Source organism: Stigmatopora nigra, chromosome 2, assembly GCF_051989575.1.
Source record: "Stigmatopora nigra isolate UIUO_SnigA chromosome 2, RoL_Snig_1.1, whole genome shotgun sequence".
Taxonomy (NCBI): Eukaryota; Metazoa; Chordata; class Actinopteri; order Syngnathiformes; family Syngnathidae; genus Stigmatopora; species Stigmatopora nigra.
In genome coordinates this window covers 8,231,315-8,254,755 of record NC_135509.1, presented here as the reverse complement: position 1 = coordinate 8,254,755, position 23,441 = coordinate 8,231,315, and the positions used below count along the sequence as shown (strand labels likewise).

Below are 23,441 nucleotides of genomic sequence, written 5' to 3'. Positions count from 1 at the left end.
TACCAAATTTGGATACATTTAAATCAGATGTCAGAGGAGACCCGGAATTTTGGAAGTCCACATCATCAAAAAGTAAGTTACAAATTTTATAATACACAATTTAAGCTTCTATACACGTCACGTGCCCTATAAAGAGTTAAATTGTCATGACCTACCAGAGTAGAACATAAACTTTTCTATACATTATTTATACATAGACATCTGTCAGTGGTTTTGAATGATTGTGAGGTTAATAGGCATTCTTTTCAGTATATTTATATACATAAAAATACACATTATAATGCAATACTTAATGGTACGCTACACTGTGAATGAAGGACTGAATACTCTCTCACTTTTTCGCCTTAGATCTATAAGATCCAACATAGAGTGCCACAAATACACTCGTTAAATACTATGTACACAAAAAAAAAAAACCAAAAACGAGGATGATTGCCCACCCTACGTGGGGGGACGGGGGGTTATCCGTCGAGTGATTGAACTCAAAAAGGTTTCAAGTAATGCCAGGAATCCAAAGTATTTGCACATGTAATACGTTTTTGACAGTACCGCTGGGTACTCAGCTAAAGGGGCACATTTTGTATTTCATAGAAAGCATCAGCATCAATGGCGCTAAAAAGGGTTTTTAATGGATAGTACTGAGTTTATTAGTTTCAAAAAATGAAGAGAGCTGGATTTGTTGAACAACATTTCTGCTACTTCAGTATTTTGTTTTGGAAGATTTTGGCCGAATTCTCTTTTTTTATCGTGTTTGAAAATGAATAGTAGGAAAACAATTAGAAAATACAGCAGAAATTGTTTGTTTGAAATGGAAATCCAAATATTATCTCTCAATTTTTTTTATTTTTATTTTTTTAAGTCAACAATGATTTCCTATTTTATTCATTTAAATTGTATTTTCATAAAATCTAATACGTTCTTTTTTGCCTACTATTTCATTCATTCATTTTGTGAACCACTTATCCACACAAGGGTCGCGGGGGGTGCTGTAGTCCGTAACTATGGACACCCTGAATCGGTGGCCAACCAATTGTTTACTATTTAATTGAGTAAATTTTCACTATTTTCGATGCAGCGATATTTTTCATCTTAACGTAATGGTGTGGTTATTGTAATATGTAATTTATTAGAACAAAAAACCTCAGTGAGTAAAGATTCCAATCATGAATTTTACTGCAGTGTGTCTCCGGCAAAATGAGACTTGCTCATTATTCCTTTAAAAATGTGACTTTTGGGGCCTTATTTGCAGAGCTTCGGACTTTAATGCTTTTTATTTTCGCTCTCTTTTTCCCTAAAATGCCTTTTCGTAATTCAGATGAGGTTTATTATTCCCCTCCATGCTTTGAAAGCCAAATTTTCTCTCCTCCCATTTTATGATGTGATTTGGATGCCGTCTAGTTACTATTTTCGCTTTTATTCTCGCCAAAACACCTGAGTAGCAGATGGTCTTTTTGATGTTAATTATCTTCTTCTTCAAGCGTGACATCTGTTCAAGGTGTGTTTAAATCTTCCGTTTGACTTCCTCACCCACTGTGAAGAACTCCCACGAGCCTAGCGAGGAGTCCTCTTGAGTAGTTCAGACGTTGGCCAGTCGACGCCACCACGTTATCGGGTTATTCGCCGCTGAGTTCCGATTCGGGGTAATACTTGAAAACCTTGTAGATCCATTGCGTGTAGAAGGGTACGTTGATGAAAATGGCGGGGCGGTTGGCGCGGGCGCAGCCTCGGCCGTGAACGCTGACTCCAACGATGACCTTGATCTCGCCGTCCTGGCACACCAAAGGGCCGCCGTAATCCCTCTGCGGGACCGCCATGTGTTAATTCAGTGATTTAATTAGCATTTTTTTGAATAGGATTTATTTTTTATTTTTGAATTTTTCACTGTTTAGCTTGCGTGTGTCAAAGTGTAGGTCCGGGGGCCAAATCTGGCCCGCCGCATCATTTTGTGTAGCCCGGGAAAGTAAAGCATGAGTGCCGACTTTGTGTTTTAGGATCAAATTAAAATGAAGAGTATAGATGTATATTAAGTATTTCCTGTATTTCTCCATTTTAAATCAATAATTGTCATTTTTAATCATTTTTTTCTGTGTTTTTAGTTCGAAAATCATTTTGTAAAATCTAAAAATAGATATAAAAAACTTAAAATAAACATTGTTTTTGATCTATAAAAAACGGAATATCCAGGTCTTTTAATCCAGTTATTTTAATCCATTTATAAATAAAAAAATCTAAATATTATATGTAAAATGGCCCACGTGAAATCAAGTTGACGTTAAGTGGCCCGTGAAGCAACCCGAGTCTGACACCCTTGTTTTAGCTGTATTTTTCCGCTTATTTCCTATATTTAGTATGTCTTCTTATCAATACTATTTTTTTATGTAGTTGACCAATCTGTTTGAAACAGGAAGGTTGGCAGCAACCGCAAACATATTTATATGCATCCACCCTCCTAGTTCAAATGGACTGGATACCGACTAGCGAGAAACTTTCATTCCAAAGACTAGGCATGATGGGTCGCCATGCGATTGGACGAGTCGCAGTAAATGTAAATTCAGGCATCAAGGGATTAACGCACAAAAGCTTAGAAGTAAGTCGCTGATGAAATGTAGCGCAATGCATCGCCGCCGGTCTGCTTTTCATCAAGTCCACAAATTTGCTGGCGATTTCGATCTTTGAAAGCATAGCGAGAGCCAGATTTGCCTCAATTCGCACGGGGAACAATTATGGGCTTCCAAAATGCACGGCTTGAAAGCGGAGCTTTACCTCACACACGCCTTCGTTCCTCTGGCCTCCGGCGCACAGTTGGCCGCTGCTGATGTGCAGGCTGCCCCTGTGCAGCTCTCTGCACTTTTGCTTGCTCACCATGGGGAGGTCGACCCCTTTCAGGATGTCATCAAAGCCCGTGCCTGTAAGCACAAATTGAGAATATTGTTGTCCACCAAACAATACAAAATTCTTTCATCTAAATACGTCATTAACCACTAGATAGAGAGCTGACTGCCTGTTAGTATAGCATACTATCTGCAATCATTCTATCAATCAATATACTATCTGGACTATCTATCTAGATCAGGCATGGGCAAAATACGGCCCGCGGGCCACATCTGGTCCGCAAGGCGTTTTAATCCGGCCTGCCTACGTTGTCCAAATAATGTTATTTTTTCCCCAAGATGGCGCCCTCATTTGGAAGCCAGTAGCAGTAGCTTTGTCCACTCTTATTTGTTTTTTTGTGTTTTACAGCCCCTCTATCTTTTTTTAAATTACATTTGAATATTTCTTAATACATTCCTTTTTACTTTATTTTGTACTTTATACTTTTTACTTTAATGATGAATGATGAGTATTTTAATACTTTAGTCCTTTTTTCCTCGGTATGTTTCATATGTACTGTTAACGGATGCACTTTTTTATATGTATCGTATCTTGTGCTGACCCGGCCCATCTGTCAAATTTTTAAAGTCAATGTGGCCCCCAGGGTTGAAAAATGTTCCCATCCCTGATCTAGATCATATCTATCTCTCCATCCAATATATCATTAAAGTATTTAAGTCTAATATAAATAATAAAGTCGCAAATTTCAAAAGAGCAAAAGCACATACTACACAGTACTTCAAAAGTACCTTTGGTCTCTCCCCATCCATACATTTTACAAAGTGTTCCCTCAGGAATAGAACAGCCATCCACAGGCAGCTGGATAGTGTGTACGTTATCCGCGGGTAGAGCAGGTCTGCATATAAAAAAACAAAAAAACAAAATCAGCATATTTAAATTACATTCAATAAAAATAACCCGCCCAACTTACTCGGAAAGCCTCAGCAGAGCCAAACTGGAACCTTCAGGGCCGCATATCACTTGCGCGATGCGGATTTCCTGTTTTGTGGCTTCGTCGGCCCCGCCCTTCCCGACATTGGACACGCCCAGCCACACCCGATACTCGGTCAAGTTGGGAACGCTGAGTTACGTTCAAACCGTTAGATTTTAAAAGCCAAATTGTAAAAGTTAATGGTTCAAAATATTACCATGATGTGAAGCACTGTCTATCCGTAAGCACCCATTCTTCTCTTATAAGCGAACCTCCGCACCAGTGCGAAGATCTGAAAAGGACAGAGACAACAATTCCATTCATCGTTCACACTATTAGATTATAAATGGGCAGATTACCACTTGCGATATTTACAACGCCATCAAATCACTATTCCCGAGCAATATCACTGATCGTGTTTAACAAGCCGCCAAAAGGCTGCCAGCCCTTCGGGATGGTAGCAAAATGCGAGGAATATTAAATACTCTGCCGTACCTTTTTTGTATGCTAACCACCCAGCTGCCGTTCGACACGTTTAGTGGACCTCCCCCGACGATTCGGGTCCTTTTATGGACGAAACACCCCACCGAGGAAAGTTCACCTGCATAAAAAAAAAAGTACAAGCTTGCCAAAGTGATGCGATTGGTTGAAATACTCGTAACTAGAAATGTCCTAGATTCGATCATGCGATAAATACAATAATTTATGCAGTGAAAAGCAGTCCGAGCAAGACTTAAAATCAATTCGCAAAATTATGGAAAGGAAAGGTAAATCAGGGGTTTCCAGCAGGTGTACATCCACTACCGCAACAATTTTAATCCATTGCTAAACAAATTAAATATTTCACTACTGCCTAGTGATGAATGGGGTTGTCAAAAGTTGAAGTAACGATCCTCAAATGTTGCATCAGGAAATGGTAATTGATTGCAAAAGTACTCGCTTATTTGTTTTTGCTCAACCATACATGAATTGATTTTGCCCTAATCTTGGCCACCATTGAAGGACCTTGACGTCCAATCCATTTCAAGTAGGAGATGAGTTATTCTCTTGTGGCCAAGTGACCTTACTGTCATTCTGTCAACTTGTGCAAGCTAGCACAGCGCTAGAAAGCTAGACTATGACGGTGCTCGGACGTTTGGTCGCCGGTCTTTTGGTCACTGGTCAAATGGTGACAGAGAGTTTACTGTTGAAGTCAGCTTTCAAAATTATATTCATAAGAGAGAGTTTAAAAATCTAAGAGAAAGAGTTTAATATCTAAGAGAGAGAGTTTAATATCTAAGTGCTGTTTAATATCTAAGTATTGTTTAATATCTAAGTACTGTTTAATGTCTGAGTACTGTTTACTATCTAAGTACTGTTTAATATCTAAGTACTGTTTAATATCTAAGTACTGTTTAATATCTAAGAGAGAGAGTTTAATATCTAAGTGCTGTTTAATATCTAAGTATTGTTTAATATCTAAGTACTGTTTAATGTCTGAGTACTGTTTACTATCTAAGTACTGTTTAATATCTAAGTACTGTTTAATATCTAAGTACTGTTTAATATCTAAGTACTGTTCAATATCTAAGTACTGTTTAATATCTAAGTACAGTTTAATATCTAAGTACATTTGACCAGCGACCAAAAGACCAGCGACCAAAAGACCGGCGACCAAAAGACTGGCGACCAAAAGACTGGCGACCAAAAGACTGGCGACCAAAAGACTGGCGACCAAAAGACTGGCGACCAAAAGACTGGCGACCAAAAGACTGGCGACCAAACGTCCGGACACGAACTATGACTATCAATTCTGGCTGTGATGTCACAGATAGAATTGATGTAAAAAGCCGGCAATCACTGAGAAGTTATTTTAGATAAAACAACGTTTTCTTACATTTGTGCAGTCATTTTCATATTTTGACACCCATTTCATCACACCTTCAACTTTTTTACCTGCCATTAACATTAACGTCCAATCCACTTGATTTGCGAAAGTGGCAACAAACGAACCAACATTAATTTACTGCCACTTTTCACAATTCCAATAGAATGGACATCTACTAGTATCAAGTTTTAATTCTGTACTTCATTCTAGTATGGACATCTTGTCTCGTGACAACAGTATTCACACACACACACACACACACGGCGATGTTGCATACTGCGGCAAGGGGAAGTAAAAAGGATGAGCGCATGCTAGGACATCGTTTAATTTAAATCAGACAAAGGCAGACGGATGAGCTGCCTGAGATGCTCACCTACTGCAGTGGTGTTCTGGCTAGCATCACCTGCACACAATCAAAGAGACAAACAAGGGATCAGCTGGGATTAACGGATACAAATAAGAGGGAAAATAGCAGAGCACACGGGTCAAAAGTGGTCAATTTGTCATGTCCTATTAGTCTGAAGCCAAGTGTGTAAGTACCTGCCCTGTGGATTTTCAACGTTTACATTTCAAATTAAAATATGGACAACTGTTGATTGACATCAGGCACAGCCTAGACATAATTTTATTTTTTTTTATTATTCGAAAAGTTTAGGCAGTTTGATTTAGAATACGGTGTGCTAATGTATTAATTTAGCTAAATAAATAATGGGTAGTCTATGAATAGATTATAATTAAGTATTCATTTAATTGTGAAAATAGCAGGTGGGCTATTCATCTTTTTTGTTGTGAACTTACAAGCTTTCACATTGCAGTAGTCCCAACGTATGGCGGAATTATTGGTGTAACACCAAGGTCCATGTTTGTCCTTATCAGGGTTTCTGCAGTAGTTCCCCTCGAGGTCCTCAGCCGTCACGCCCCTCTCGCCACTGTGAAAAAAAAAACACAAAATTGCGCTCATATTCAATATACCGTGCACTTCAAAACTAATCCCTTTAAATTGTTTTGTGAAATGTGAAAACAGTCAGATAAATTTGCAAAAATAAGTCATTGGTTGTCTAGAAATTGCCCAAAATGCCTAAAAAATTGCTTTAACCTACATGTGTCAAAGTGGCGGCCCGCAGGCCAAATCTGGCCCGCCACATCATTTTTTTGTGGCCCGGGAAAGTAAAATCATGACGTTCTGTTTTAGGATCAAATTAAAATGAAGAGTATAGATGTAATTTATTAAATGTCCTGATATTACCCCTTTTAAATCAATAATTGTCATTTTTTAATCATTTTTTCTGTGTTTTTAGTTCAAAAATCATTTTGTAATATCTAAAAATATTTTAAAAAATCTAAAATAAACATTGTTTTAGATCAATAAAAAAACTGAATATTTAGGGCTTTTAATTCAGATCTTTTAATCAATTTATTAAAAAAAATCTAAATATTAGAATTTTTCGGCATTGGTTTTTGAGGGTCAGTATTTTATGGGCTTATTTTGGATTGATGCATATTTTAACATTTTAGCAGGAATTATTTATTGATTAAGGCTTGATTTGATCAGTTATGGCAGCGCTCTTAAAGACGCCATGTGAGCATGAAAAGTAGGAAAGAATAATGTGAGTGTTTTAATATGTAAAATGATTTCAGTACAGTTTAATCAGGGTTTTATGGGTCTAATTTGGAATTGGCCTGTCTGTGAAGTTTGATATCACTAAATTAAAAAAAAAATTCTCCGGAATCATTTATTAAATATGGCTTCATTTTAAAAGTTACGTCAGCGCTCTGTGTGAAATTGTATATTTTTTAACGGCGTTTGAAGAATGCGTGATCATAAGACTAAAAGGGTTGATTAATAATCATATAACCATGCGGGTGTTACAAATTATAGAAATAGAGAAATAAAGAATCAAAAGAATTTGCATGGGTCTAATATGAATTGGTATGCCTATGATATTTTCTCATTCAAATTTTAATTGGAATTTGTTTTTAAAGACTTTATTTGATTAATAGCGTTTTTGGATTATTTGTGGGTGTGCAGATAAATGACTTGCCGACTAAATTTGATGTTGTTAAGTGAAACGTTTACTTTGGCTCTGACCTTGTGGTTATGAGACATTTGTGTTTTATGATGAGCCATCAAACTTTGCCGATAGGCTCCACCCACAGGCATTTGCAAAAACGTGTGCATCATTCATCTACGGAGTACTCTGTATGTATTCAAAATTGGTAAAAGTCAGACAAAATTCTCAAGGACGACTTTAAATGGCTCTTTGTGTTTTAAAGCTTTGGCTAACTCTTTTTTTTTATGAGTCTTTTCTCCCAATGTTGCTAAAGAAAACTATGATTGGGAGCTCAGATTGGTATTTTCAACGACGCTTGTTAAGTTTGATGATTTTTGAAGTATTGAAAGCCCTTCAAAAGGCATTTTATTTTGCCCAGAAATGACAATGAGGACGCCAAGCCACTTTGGCATCTCGTCTTCAGACTCTATCACGGAAATAGACTTCCTGGCGATTGAGTTTCTTGTAAAAGTAAAAAAAAAAGTACGCAGATAGCATCTGACTTGAAGTACACAGCTGTGTAGGCTCTCTGTCCTCCAGGACAAGATAATGGCGTTGGGGAGGGGGATGCTTTTGAGAAACGACTCACATAAATAGCCACCTACACTCAATAACACACCATCCCGCCTTACTACGTCGGTTTGTACAGAGGACGGTAAAACCAGATTGGAAAAATGGCGGATCTGAAATGAGATTAAGAGTCAATTCTCTGGGTGACTCCCTAAACCTTGACCCTCGAGACCCTCCTGGGCGGGAGCCAGGCGTTGCTTCAGATTGGCTTTGAAGTGCCCCCGCAGAGGAGGGGCTCAGGGTCAAAGGTCAGAATCGGGGTGGATCACTTTTATCCGGGGACGTCATTCTTGCTGACTTAGGCCATCCTGAAGGGTTTTGCGGGCGTTCTTTAGAGTTTTAAGGAGAGTATGTTAGCATTAAAATACAGTTGATCTAATGCATGATGGATGAATGTGGACTGGAGCCAGGGGCGGAGCTTGAAAAATAAATGGGGTGGCGAGTAGGACATTTTTCAGGGGTGGGAAATATGATGGTATAGCATAGGGGTAGGGAACCGATGGCTCTGGAGTCACATGTGGCTCTTTTGATGGGTGCATCAGGTTTTTTGCTAACTTGTGAGCTAAAATATGGAAATCGCTGGTGGCAGAATTGAGATATTACATCTAGAATTGCTTTAATCTTCATTTTTTTGCAGTAGGCTATTCTGGAAAGCATCCTCTCATTTGATTGGCAACAGCATAAGAATATTTTTAAAAATATTCATTTTTTTCCACTTTAAAAGTGGTGAAATTATATATATAAGACGTGAAAAAATAATTGAAAAGGGACTTGTTTACATGTATGTATTTTGACTTTTAAATTCATAATATGGCTCAAAAGAAATAACATTGAAAAATATGAATTGTTTGTGGCTCTCTTCGTCAAAAACGTTCCCGACACCTGATATATAATAATACTTTTACAGGGTTTCCTGGCATCATTTATAAGCCTGGTGGGTCGCCAGGCTCAAAATAGTGCTATGAAAAAGTATCAAAACTACATATTTAAACCAATATTTCAATTGAGAAGCACAGATTTGTTCAAATTAGATTCTTTATCCATCAGTGTCAATGGAATCCAATTATTTAAACAAGGGTTAAAAAAAATAGATATCATGTCGAACATTTGCGTCGTGATTTATTTTGGCCATCATTTAAAAATATATATATTTTAAAAACATTTGCAGTTAACTAGGGGTGTGTTGAATTGTCACATCTACTGAATGTAAAAAAAATGGTGAAATTACAAAAAAAATTGAAAAGGCACTCGTTTACATGTTTGTATTTTGCCTTTTAAATTTGTAGTATAGCTCACAAGGAATAACATTGGAAAATATGATTTTTTTTTTGTGGCTCTCTTCATCAAAAAAGTTCCCGACACATGATCTCATGCATGATGGATGAATGTGGACTGGAGCCAGGGGGCGGAGCTTAAAAAATAAATGGGGTGGCGAGTAGGACATTTTTCAGGAATGGCAAATATGATGGTATAGCACATCATCGATTTGATTCAAATGTGATTAGGAACTTTTTAGGGCTGGAAAATGTGTTGATATTATTGTACATTATGCATACTAAAGAATGAAAAATGGCCACATGAGTAGACTCGCCCAAGTTCAAATCAAACGAACCCGCATTGGCAGCAAGTGAGTTGAACAGAACTGTGAATGACACTATAATATAGTTATTTTTTTAATATACCACAGCACATGGAGCGTTAAATATTTTTTTACGGCGACTGCAGTCTAATTAAAATCCATCAAAATACTTTCCAGGAAAATTTTGCAGTGTTATTTATTACATTCACAGCCTTTGAAGAGTAGATTAAAGGTTGAAGGAGTGTCATTTTTCACTGTAATTAAAGCTTTCATTTATGGAAAATTAAATTTAAGACTTGGGAAGCGTTTGTAGATTCTTTGCCAAAATGTGAAATTATTCGCAATGAAAAAATAAGATGACGGCCAAGTTATATTAGACAGTATGTTAAATCTCATGTGCCTTTTTTATACTCTTTTTGGGTTTCTGCCCTTTTTTGATGAGCAACTTTAAATGTCATAGTCTTTATATTAAGTGAATGAATAACAACAACCTTTTACTTTATAAAAAAACGACAAAAACTTTTTGTATTTGTGAATTCGAATAAAAAATCCAGTAGTTTCCTTGGGTAAGGAAGTCCAATCCAGTAGACTTTTTAAATAGTTAAAGGCTCGCGAAAAGCAAGTGGATCTCAAGGGACAGACTGAGAACCAAAACCTCCATCGTTGGGTTTGTGTAAGAACTTTTCTCACAGATATGAAAAAAAAGCTGTTTGGTTTGGAAGTCTTTGAGTGATTTAGTATTCTTTAGGGTTTGCCACTAGCTAAGACTACATTGCTTGCTATCCATTTTAGGATTGAAACACAGTTCCTTCATGATGATGAATAACTATCATTATTCGTACACTTTTAGTCTTAAAGTAATGTAAGTGTTTCTCTATAATCATATGCAGTATTAACTGTAATGGACCAACCTGTTGCTGTTGCTGTGCTTGTCCCAGGGAGAGCAAGGCAGGTTGGATCTGGTCTTGGATTGCTCCCCTGTGTATTTCTCCCCGAAACCTTCGTAGCAGTCTGAATTCAAAGGAAAATGTGTAAGGAAAATTGTGTAAGCTTTAAATTGGGTCATGTGAATGTGTCGTTATGTCCCTAATGCGTATAGTGTATCGTCATGTTTTGTCCCTCAAATGTTGAATTTATGTTCTGCCATTTATGGTGATAGGCGTTCAACCCATCTGTATCTTACGTGACCGGACGTTTGGTCGCCGGTCTCTTGGTCGCCGGTCTTTTGGTCGCCGGTCTTTTGCTCGCCGGTCAAATGTACTCAGACATTAAACAGTACTTAGATATTAAACACTCTCTCTTAGATATTAAACTCTCTCCCATGAATATAATTTTGAGAGCTGGCTTCAACAGTAAACTCTGTCACCATTTGACCGGCGACCAAAAGACTGGCGACCAAACGTCCGAGCACGGACTACTTAATATGTATTAAAATTATTAATATTCTCTTTTATCAATCATAATTAAAAAATTTGGCATGGGGGGGGAAAGTGATTTTCACATTTGCTTCACACTTCTGGGGTCAAAGATTCGATCCCAGGTGGTTCCTCACTATGTGGCTTTACTTTGGGTACTCCGCTCAACCCCAAAACATGCATTATAGGCTAATCGTACTCCAAATTGATAAATTGATAAGTTCTATGTAAATATTAAAGGATAATTTATTAGAAATTAATGTTGTATTACATTTAAAATACTGTATCTGCAGATCTCTGCCAGCCCAAATGAATTGGATGATTTTTGCCGTCAAAGGCCCTTAAATATAAACCCAAATTAAGGAATTATTTCAAACGACTCCGAAAACCTCTTGACTAGCAAGAGCAAAATCTGCAGGTTCATTTTCTATCTTTCATCGCACACACTTGCAATCCATCTCCATCATGAGACTTTGTTTATGCGAGAAGTGGCGGTAAAGCCTTCCCACACTAGTATGGACCTCCACAGGGACATGGTGAAAATACTACGTCTACAATGGACAGACAGCGTGCGGTTTGCGCACCCTGCGGTATTGTGAGAAAAGGAATTTGGCTGCTGCTATTTCCGAGTGCAAAGTCAGTCTCTCTCACTCTCACCAGGCTTGTTATGAAAGCCGCATTGGGGGATGTTGGTGCAGGACATGCTGCGCACTCTCGGGTCTGTTGTGAAGCACCATGGGAATTCTTGGCCGTCGGGGTTCCGGCAGTAGTTCTCTCGCAATTCCCTGAAAAAGCAAGAAAAAGTCCAAAAATCAGTGTAAATTGGCAAAACTTCTTTTTTTTCAGTGCCAGTTTTTTTTGCAATATAAAGAAAATAACAGTTTTTTGTCGCATACAACGTACCGTATTTTCACGACTATAGCGCACTTAAAAGTCTTAAATTTTCTCCAAAATAGACAGGGCGACTTATAATCCAGTGCGCCTTATATATGGAAAAAATAAATAAAATGTGTCGTTCATTGAGGGTGCGCCTTATAATACAGTGCGCCTTATAGTCGTGAACATACTGTACTAAAGTGAACAAACCTGATGAAAATAATAAGTAGCAAAGCTGGCAGTGGAAAAATAAACATGTACCGTATTGTACGGACTATAAGTTTCGCTTATTTTTCATAGTCTGGCTGGTCTCCATGATTGGATGTCTATCATCGCTATCATCGTCAAGTCATTACAGAGTTAAGCAGGAGTGTGTAGACTTTTGGTATCAGGACTCACTTGCAAGGGTACGCCTCCGGGATGAAAGAGTGGTTATGGGGGTACTGGGAGTCCCAGCGTTGGCAGGTGAGCCCCGTTGGCGTGGTGTCCACCGTCCCCCTGTAGGCTTCTCCTTTGCTCAGGTAGCAGTCGCGGGTTTCCACCACCGTTCGTTTTTGGGGGGATTCTGTGGAGGCAGATAACCAGTAAACACACAATCTTCGTTGCAGCAGCTGAAATGTAATGATGATAGTAGATGCCAAGTCATGTGGCTGTGAATTAATTTCCTTTGTCACTATTCACTAATTCATTCATCAAAATAATGAAAAATATAGATAAAAGTGAAGAAAAAAATTACTATAAATGCAAAAATAAGAAACACTAAGATTACTACTTTGTTTTCATTTCCACAATTTGTGTGTATTTTAACTGTTTTGACCTTATTTTTTGTCTTTATATTCACATTTAATTTATTTCCATAAATAATAAATAGTTAATCATAATATCTTTCATTTGGTAGCCAACAGGATTTGATTGAATTACAAGAATTGGCAATAATTAGGAAAATAATTCAATTATTGCTTAAATATACAGGCATTTTTTTATGTTTTATCATGAATTATTCATAATTGTTAACACAATTCATTTATTTATTTTTACAAATAGGACATCAGATGGAGAATTTATCAGAAACATAAAATTCAAATCAACTGTTTAAAAAAATAAAATATATTAAATAATATTATTTTTTATATAACTTTACATAAAATAAATGCAGATCCTTCCTACTTTATTATTATTGTTATTAATTTAAGTATAAATAGAGGTTTGGTAGTGTTAGTAGTAACTATTTGCAATATTCAGTTAGTCAACAAAGTTGTTAAAAAAAATTAAATAAGTGAGAAAGAAAATGATTTAAAAAACTCTGCTTCAATCTGGAATTGAAAGAATTGGATGAAAGATATTATTCATTTTTTTTCTTACAGGACACCAAAGAGATAAACATCATAAAAAGCAATTTGGTTGACTAATTGTACTGCAATTTGCACAGAAAAGTAATGATACGCTTTGTAAAAAAGAAAAATGAAAATAGCTACGAGATAAGACGAGGGAGAGCGTGAGAATTAAAGAGAGGAGAGGAGAGAACATTCCCAGGGCGCGGCAAGGCGTGCAAGGGAATTATGAAATGACTCCAATAACTCACCACAACGGGCCCATCCCGATAATATGCCTGTCATTTTCTGGCCTAATTTGCATGCTATTTTGCACCTGCACCGACATCACACACTCTTTTGTCAACGAGAAATTGTATCAAACGCAAAACAGGGTCTGAATTTCCAAGTTAAAAAAAATATGATTACGCCATGAAAATATGAATAATTATGGGTTGTCTGACAGGGTGATCGTATTTGTGCAATGTCACGTCTTTTATGTTGAGTTTCATCTTGTTGACGAGACGGATTTGTTCATTTATTGGCCATATGTTGGCGCTATTGCACTTTCCAAACATAGTTAAAATGGGGTTAAACTTTTCAACTTTATTTAGTAATTTCATTCAATTGAATGTGATTCAGAGCAATGGCAAAAAGCTTGGGCAAGTTTGTTCGCATATCGGCCATAAGATGTCGCCATTTCACTTTTAAATGAAGCACAGATGGAATTAAAAGCCGATTAAAATCTGTCTATCTTAAACGCTTAACTTTGGCCTATATTTGCCCAAAATCAGCCTTCCAAATTCGATTTTCTACCTTTTTTGTCGAATATTTTATGCTGTATGTATCGTATCGTACCGTATTTGCAAGTGCAGTTTTTCACAACACCAGAAATTGTCGTTAAATTGCTCGAAATATATTGTTAGCTCTCTTGTGTGTAGCAATAATTCTTAAAATCTCCCTTTTAAACCACATTGGCTAACCACGATGGAAGTCTAATCCATTTGAGCAGTTGTAATGGATTACATATCCTTCGCCTACAATATGATGAATGGAATTACAAGGCCTTGCATTTTTTTTTATCTGAAAATGGAAAGAGAAATAGATTGTTTTTTGGGCACGTTGACAGAAAAAAAAGAACAATGTGCTCTCTATTAATCTCACTGCCTTGTTTTCATTAAGACTCACTGGGTTGTTAAAGTGGCTCTCTGTTTCCAACAAACCTCCATATCAGAGACGCTGAGGGGCGGGACATGATCTTTTTTTTTTGTATACTATAAAAAAACAGGGAATGATTCATTTGCGTGTCCACATGGATGAGTGCCATTCTCATAAAGATGGTGCCAAGCAGGCTGATGACTTGTTTCACAGAGGACTCGTTCTTTTTTTTTATTAAGAAGGTCATTTTGTTTGGTCGGCGGATCACAAAAACAAGTCATGTGTCTTCATGTGTCGCACTGAAGAGATTTCTTATTTTGGGTAGCTTTGCCTTTGCAAAAACGGGTCAAAAAATCACAAAAAACGGGGTTTTACTGTGAAAATTGTTTCCACAGTAGTCCCCCGATTTTCGCTGTGCACAGCAAAATTCGAAAAAACGCATGAACCGCGATTAGTCGAGAATCACGAAAAAACTATGTGTGTGTATATATATATATATATATATATATATATATATATATATATATATATATATATATATATATATATATATATATATATATATATATATATATATATATATATATATATATATATATATTCAGGTTTGATGTACGGTTTATAATCTTACAATGTTGTATAAAAATGAGCTAGCGTGTCAGTCAGTCTAATATCTTTTTTACACACTGAGGTGTAATGTAAACAGCATGTGTTGTGTCTGCATTTTAACGGGGAGTTAAAGTCGTTAGGCAGCCTTCAACGATTTGACAGACTCGCATAAGAGCCCAAGTCGAACAATAAACATCTGGCCAATGGCGCGGCCAAACTATTAGTGAAGACATAACAAAATGAGTTAAGCGTTTGTCTTTGAATTATATGTTCACTTTTAGGCAAACTTTACTTGGATATGTACATTAGGATGTGTGTGTGTGTGTGTGTTTTCTCCCCTCATTAATAAGTCTGCCAACACTGGCAAAATCAGGTGTTTTATGTATTGATAAAAACACAAGGTTTAAATCAGGTTTCTATTTGTTATTACTATTCTTTGAACCAAAAATAGTCTCATTTTCTATAAGTTGTTAAAGAAAGTGCAATACATCTGTATTAACTATCCTTTCCTCTCTCCCCATTTTGATGTCATCGCCAAGATAAAAAGTAATAACTAAACAAAAAAACGATCTAATCTATTAACTGGTTGCAAAATCTCCTTTAAGGAACAAAACTGAAAATTACTTGCATAATGCAACTAATGTACTATAGACCATCAATGTCAATCCATAAACTCTCTGAACCAATTATTTTCTATCTCTCGCCAGTTTCCCTTAAGTGCACATATTTTCATCACAATACACACACTTTTTTATATATTTAGCCCTCCCCTAAACTGTCTAAAAATACAACTAAACTAAAACAATTCCCTCATCCATCATTGCGGTCAGGCAGAATATTCCAACCTCTAAAAAAGCACATTTCAGAAAACCAACAGAGCAAAAGATAAATAACTTGCCCAAACCATTCATTAATCCATCTATCCTCACTCAGTTCACGGGGGTGCCGAAGCCAACCCCGGCTAACTGGCTGGGTGCAGGATACATCCTGATTTGGCTGTCAGCCAATCACAACTTGATCAAAAGACGAACGAGAAAATATCTTAACAATTCAGTTGTTTTCATACTGTTTACGTCATTACAGTTAAACCTCATAAAAGCAAAAAAAATAAGCAGTAATAGCTAATAGAAAAAAAAATAGTGACAAATTCAAAAGATAAATGTGACATTACCGCAAACTTTGATTCTGCAGTACTCCCAGCTGGTTTTTGGGTCAACGGTGAAGCACCATGGCCTGTGGCGTCCATCTGGATTCCTGCAGTAGTTATCATCCAGGCCCTTGTTGGGATACCTAATGGGAAAATTTCAACCGCAACAGCTTGACATCACTGCACTTGATAGGAAACACAATATCAGAGTACACAGCCTCCTTCTAAATTTTGCGTTTTGCACAAAGTACGACTGTTTTTTCACCCAAAACACTCATTTGTCTTACTCTCTTTTACGGTTTGTTAGTCTGATGAAGTTTCCTGTCTGAGTATTACTCACTTTCCTTGATATAGTTCCTCTCCCTCCTTCACAAAACATTGCCAAAAATATGGGAGTAAAATATACGAGCTGCCTGAGTTAAAGATTCAGAATTGAATTTAGAGCAATAAATCCGAATTAAAAGATTTCCCTACAGATGCTAAGTAAATCCCAACACGATTTGGTAATATTTACCCTATCAGGATCAACAAACAATTAAATGATCTTTTCTGATCCAATCAGATTGTTCTGCTCCTGTCTGGCCCTAGTCCTGTCTTGTCCTGTCTACTTCTATTTTGTCCTATCTTGTCTTGTCATGTCACATTATGTTATGTAATGTCATGTCACATCTTGTCCTGTCATGTATTGTCCTGTTCTGTCCTTTCCTGTCCTGCCATGTCACGTCTTTTAACGTCTTGTCCTGGCTTATCCTATGTTAAATTGTAGTAGTGAATCCTACCTGTCAGGATGGTACTGGTGCTTATGTGGTCCTTGCAAGTCCCAACGTTGGCATTCTTTTCCACTTTCTGTATGGTCCATAGGTCCTCTGTAGTCTTCTCCGTTGCAATGGATACATTCCACTATAAAACAAATTTGTTAGTGACAAAACATTTTATTTGAGACAAATTTTTTAGCCTACTGACTCAATTCGGTTAACCAGGGTGTCTCATTGGTTTTGTTTGAATTTTTTAATGGCTTTTCTGTTTGTTTGACTGTTTTATTTATCGTATTTTCTTCTGGCAAATGTTCAATCCAAATCATTCAAATCAAATTAATTTCAAACCCTTCTTCTCTTGCGGTCAGACTGACCTATCCATTTGTGGTATTTCAGAACACCCGAGTGATACCGAGTTAGATGCAGATGAGGTCATTATTTCTCCATTACCCAGTATTTTGTAATAAAATACTTCATTGGTTTTTCTATTATTTTAGGCTTGACTGTAGACGCACTTACACTTGGAAGTATTTGTTAAGCGAGAGAATCATTTGAAGGTACAGATGTCTTTGATATGCGTGAGCCTCCCATTTGTAGTACGATGAATACTACATGCTGTCTAGTGTCAACAACACTGCGACCGCAGATTAGAAACAGATGTCCATGTGGGTGTTACTTTTGCAACCTGATTGTCGTTTAGTGTCAGCGTGTTTCCGATTAAAAGTGGGGTGTAAACGTGTTATTCAGGCCAGATCGTAGTAAGGTGGGGTTGAATTTTGCCTTGATTTTGAAGGAAATTCACAAGTTCTTTGCCTAAAAATGTGTTTTGCGTGTGGCCTACCTTGGGAACATTGCGGTATTCCGCAGTCTTGGTGTCTGAGGAGCGGGTCGGTGGTAAAGCACCACGGTCCGTCGGTGGAGTTATCCGGATTCCGGCAGTAGTTTTCCCTCAGGTCCTTCTTATCGAAAGGCTTGGACATGAATCTGTCGGTAAGAGCACATCGGTTAGGCAAACATGTGTGGACACCATCTGTAAGCTCTTTCCAGGTAGCGTGTGGAGGAGAGAGGTTCTCGGGGAAAAGAAAAACAAACAAAAAGCAAAATAGCCGCCCTTGTCTTGCGTAGTTAGCGTCCCGTAAGCATCAGCAGAATTGCCTGTATTGCCTAATATCCTGCGATATGATTGGATCTCGATTAGTAATCCTGATAATGCACTTTTAAGACGATGATTGCCATTTTTGGATATCAATTTGGGTTAATGGACATAGAAGTACATGTATATCTTAAACATTACTCAGCACTCAAGTAAACATGTTTTTGTTTTATGTTTAAACTACATATGGCCTTCATTATTACTTATTATTTCTAAGATTGAAGAAGAAGGTCTCAATCGGCACGCTAAAAGTGACAAACTTATTACCCTGCATGACTAATTTATGTATTTTACAAGCAGTGCACGAGTCATCTTTACTTTAAAATTCAGACAGGGAATAAATTACACAGCAGGTTAATAGTAATTAGTGAGCAAATATTCATTCGTCCCTTTCAGTCAAATTGAATTGGACGTCTTTTTTGGTCCAAAAATAAACTTTTCAATCCCACATGAGATCTAGTTTCACAAATGTGGTCCACAAACCAAAGAGAATTTGACGCCCTGCACTAAAGTCTCCCTAAAACATGTCTTTTACAACAATAAAAGTGCTGAGTTGGTCAACTGGGATACACCGCACACTATAAAAGGAGAATGCTTTTGTTTTTTTTGTTTTTTCAATACCACGAGTTTTCGAATGATGTTGACAGGAGTTTTCCACGTTTATTTTTTTACGGTGCTTTATCGACCGTGTGATTGTAAAATAATCATAGGACTTCCGACGACATCACACTTGTGTTATGTGACTGTATTTTTACATCTCATTGACATAATGGAGTCGTGATTATTCGTTTTGCTGTTGATACGTGTAGAACGGCTGTGGAGATGTTTAAGTCAAATCTAGTATGTCGACTAAAGAAGAAAACTTGTCTTGTGTAGCCAAAAGTAGTGTTTTTTCTTCACAAATCTACCCAAGCAAAAGTACAGCATTGTAAAACTACCCTTAGCGGCAACAATGTAAATGTAACTCATTAATGCTTATTTGTATCTTGATATTTTACCCTAAAAACACAGTTAATGACTCCATTGAAAAATTCCTTCTCATTTTAGGTAGTTTCCCTCAACGCAGGCATCGATTCTCTCATGATGACTCACTTTTATTTCAAAGCATTTCACCCTAATGCAGTCGAGAAAACCATGTTTTTTTGCTCCTCGCAGGAGTATAACCTTCATTTAATGCTCTTGTTAGTAGTTTTTTTTCCTTACTGGGGTTCCTATTAGAAAAACGTGCCTTATCTGGGAATGTAACTCAGCGGGAAAGTACCTAAAACTTTACCCGAGGCACGCACGCATACTTGATTAAGCAGCAAGGCTGCGACAAGAACTGTTGTATACTCTTTTGATGAAAGATTGCACCCCAGGAGCCCTTTACGCTCTTATATATCGTATACATAAGCATGCACCGTTTCCAACGGCTGTCGGCTAATTGCGTCGCTATCAGGCCAAAACAAAGAAAATTGTGTAAATATATACTCCTTACTGGTGTTCATGAGGAATAGGGGAGGCCCAGGCTTGGCATTGGATCCCACTGACCGTCACCGACCTTCGACCTCTGTAGCTTTGACCAGTACCCACAATGCACTCGCGGACGTAGTCTGAAATGAAGCAAAATTACTGCATTTTCCAGATTATAAATCATATGTCAATGTAACTCACACTAGAAAATTAATATAGGAAGAGATTTTAAAAAAAAAATCCTTTCAAAAGATGCATGCTAAGCTAATTGTACGGTTATTTAACCCTAGATATGAGAGTGTTGATGGTTGCTTGAGTGTATGGCTCCAGGTTTTTTAACTAGGTCTACAATGTCTTGTGTGTCTTATGTCTGTCTTGCTACTGACACCAAGACATTTCCCGAAAACGGGATGAAATCAAGTTCTAATCTAAATCTAAATCTAAATTTCAGCAGTTGGCTAGCAACCAATTCCGGCTGTCTTCTACCTATCGACTGTAGTTGGCTAAGATAGACTCCAGCACCCCCACAACCCTTGTGAGGAAAAGTAAAAGTTTAAACTGCATTTTTTTAGGTTATTTTTAATTAATCATTGCCAATTTACTATTAAATGTTTTTTTAATGATAAGTAGACAAAAACAGGCTAATATTTCATGTTGAGAAATACAATAACAAAAATCAATCTCCTGAGTCATTTGAAATCCCAACCAAATCCATTAAAAACCTTCTGTATCATTCTGAAGCAATCCGGGAATCAAGTGTAATTTACACAACCGAAAACACGTTTTTTTTAGAGCAGTAGGAGTTTCCACAGTTTATACAAAAAAGGTTGATAATGACCCAAAATGAAGCATAATGTGCTGTGACACAGGAAACAATGACATCGTTCCTTGCCCTTCCCTTGTTTACCAATCGAGGAACCGTTCGGGGCATTGCTAAAAATACCCTCCGATCTGCTATTTAGTCTTTTCGAATAACGTTAGTTACAAAAATGCCATGCGGAATGATTACCTTTCTTTTGATACAGTCGGACGTTGACGTCGTGTTGAGTCTGAGTGACGGGCGAATTGCGGTCGAAAGACAGCCACTGGCATTTCCTGTTTTGGTGATCATAGAGGAATGCTCTGGACACAAAAAAACAAATGAGGCAGTGTAACGAGAGCAACAAAAAAAAGAAAGAAATGGGATGAATACAACTGGGAAAACCTGATTCAATTAACACCATTGTTTCATGTAAATACACGAATAAGAGGTTTGCATAACTTTTTTATTACCGTTGTCCAATCATGTACATTTTTTCATCATTCTGTTGTGACTTAAAATGAGTGTGCCACTATTGGACGTCCAATCTATTTGGACTGGGAAGGATGCTTGTGAATGCAACAATGTCAATGGCAGCCAATGAGGTAGCGGTGTTGATATGACAAAATGAAAATGACTGCACTAGTGTCATTTTCCATGTAGAAAACTAATTTTGCACTAAATTCCGGTTGTTTCTTTTATATTTTTTTGACATTTTATAGTTATTTCATCCAAAACAATGCCCTCTTTTTTCAGTAATTCTGCCTGTGGCAACACAAAGAGAATAGATGATCATACCTAGCTTTTCTAGCCCCGCGGCAGCTAGTATATCTCGATAAATAACGATACAGTCACATAGTAACAAGAGAATAACCCGCCGACCAATGCCATAAGATGTGAAAAATGCCATAAAAATGAGAAAATTTCATGCTTGAATTCGTAACGTGAAAAAAAACGTAAGGTCTGCATTTGGAGTTCACTGAAAATATACCTTAAAAAACATCTGGATGCATACCTAAGAAAACGTGCTTTGCAATATGGAAGAAAAAAGCTCGCCACAAGGGCCATATTGCATTACAATATCGATTTATATTACTTTAAATAACTATTACACATACTCTAAGCTGGCAGTAAATGCATTAAAGAGGAATTTATTCGATAAACGTGTTGAAAGTTTGATGAATAAGCTACATTTGTTTATTGGGGACCTCACCTGCAGGTAAAAGGCAGTTTCCTGTTGCGGCTGCAGGTTCGAGCACACTTGCCTAAGTTGACCTTCCTGCTTTTGGTCAAGTGGGAGGGGCTTGGGGATAGGAGGACCAGACGAACACCATCTGTCCTCTGGTAGTCCTGCAGAGCATTTCTTCTGTTTTCTAGGCGTCATATTAGACATTCGATTAGCCTGAGCTTCGAGCCAAGTGATGCAATCTTGGTAATATTACTCACAATTAATTTTGGCTGTTGTTTTAGGGTTTGTCTGATAAGAGTCAGAATTTTTAATACAGTTTTTGAGCCAATAATTCAAAAAGAAAAACACACATGGGCAGCATTAAAAAAGTGAGGAATAATTCCTGGCAATTCAAAAAGGAAGCCAAAATTGATTTACCATATTCTGAATTGTGAGGATCATTGCAAAACATTGCATATTCAAGTGGATTATTGAGAAAGAATACTAATTATTCACCGAAATGTTCGATTTTAATCAGTTGCTTTGGAATAGGTATCAAATTGTATTCCACGTTTTGTTACTCAACCCAACTATTTTGTTTTGCAAATCACAACAACATGCTTAAGAATTATTTTAAAAAGATAAAATATACATATACACACACACATGCACACCAGCCATCTTTGTCATTCCCCAATCCCCAATAAGATCCTTGCAATGACTCATGTGTCACAACACTACTAATTAATCTCTAATAACTCGCTTTATCACTTATTCCCTGTCTGAAACTCTACTATAAAGTGAAGATGACTCATGCAGCGCTTGTAAAATACATAAATTGTTCATGCAGGGTCATAACCTTTTAGTAACTTCTCGTGTGCCGATTGAGACCCGTCATAAAAATCGGCGTCATTCTAGACTATTAGAGAATCAAATTCTTAATATAAAAATCAGACATTGTCGTGCCAATTAGATCTCATGTCGGTATTAAGCTAGCAACAGGTCAATTATTATTATTTTTTTATCATTTCCAATTGATTTTGGCAGAATTTCAAGGGTACTTCCCTTTTGTTGCTTTCGTTCTGTTCATTTTTGGCCATTTACATTTTAAGATTCCATAAAAACGCATTGATGCCGCCATTTTTGGGTCGAAAAAACAAATGTGACTGCATATAGGAAAATAAAAGCATTCCATTCTGTTTGCACGCTGTAAAAAAAAAAGCTACAAATTCCCTTTTAGCCAGAACAACCCCGCGGCCCAAATCAGAGCCCATGGTGGCCCCCCCATCTGGGCCGCAAGCCGTATGTTCGACACCACTGAGCTAAAGGATGATTAAATAATGTCACTTGGTATAGAAAAAGAAAGATGCAGTTTCATTTACCTGAGTAGGGCAGAACAGTGAGAGTCAGGAACAGCGTGTAAATCCACATTGCGAACGTAGTAAAAAATAAAATAAAATACAAGAGAGTAAGAGAGGCCAAAAGTAGAAGATTCCGTCCGACTGAAGCGCACTGGAAGATGTTCCTTTCACCACTGCGCAGGGGATGCGTTGCCTCTCCTCCAAGTAGTTGGTCGGTGGCTTCCTCACTCCTCCCTCCTCTTCCTCAGCCCTCCTCTACTTCTCCCCCTCCCCCGTTAACTATTTTTCCTGCTTTCATAATCTTCTTTCAAAAAAGTCACATTGCAATGGCAGAACATTGTTTATTCAGGACATGTTATTACTTAATAG

At 37.3% G+C, this 23,441-nt stretch overlaps 1 protein-coding gene across 1 annotated transcript; it reads right to left on the bottom strand.

The window, feature by feature from the left end:
* Window positions 1–806: 806 nt before the first annotated feature.
* On the bottom strand, window positions 807–23,235 carry hgfb (hepatocyte growth factor b). The gene is made up of 18 exons (XM_077744113.1): window positions 23,094–23,235; window positions 21,757–21,916; window positions 20,754–20,866; window positions 19,770–19,884; window positions 17,981–18,123; window positions 17,164–17,284; window positions 16,409–16,527; window positions 12,560–12,725; window positions 11,942–12,069; window positions 10,781–10,880; window positions 6,468–6,598; window positions 6,043–6,072; window positions 4,298–4,403; window positions 4,020–4,094; window positions 3,803–3,952; window positions 3,621–3,727; window positions 2,764–2,906; window positions 807–1,799 (listed from the first exon to the last, which is right to left on the bottom strand). Exons 1-18 carry the CDS (start codon window positions 23,140–23,142, stop codon window positions 1,614–1,616), a joined length of 2,142 nt encoding a protein of 713 aa, XP_077600239.1. The 5' UTR covers window positions 23,143–23,235; the 3' UTR covers window positions 807–1,613.
* Window positions 23,236–23,441: the final 206 nt, after the last annotated feature.

Bases quoted from the DNA above. Each gene is read 5' to 3' on its own strand.
- hgfb (XM_077744113.1), bottom strand. From the start codon at position 23,142: ATGTGGATTTACACGCTGTTCCTGACTCTCACTGTTCTGCCCTACTCA. The intron at 20,867-21,756 runs GTGAGGTCCCCA...TTTTGTGTCCAG, and splicing joins AAACTGCCTTTTACCTGCAG to AGCATTCCTCTATGATCACC. The intron at 19,885-20,753 runs GTAATCATTCCG...GCTTCATTTCAG, and splicing joins CCGACTGTATCAAAAGAAAG to ACTACGTCCGCGAGTGCATT.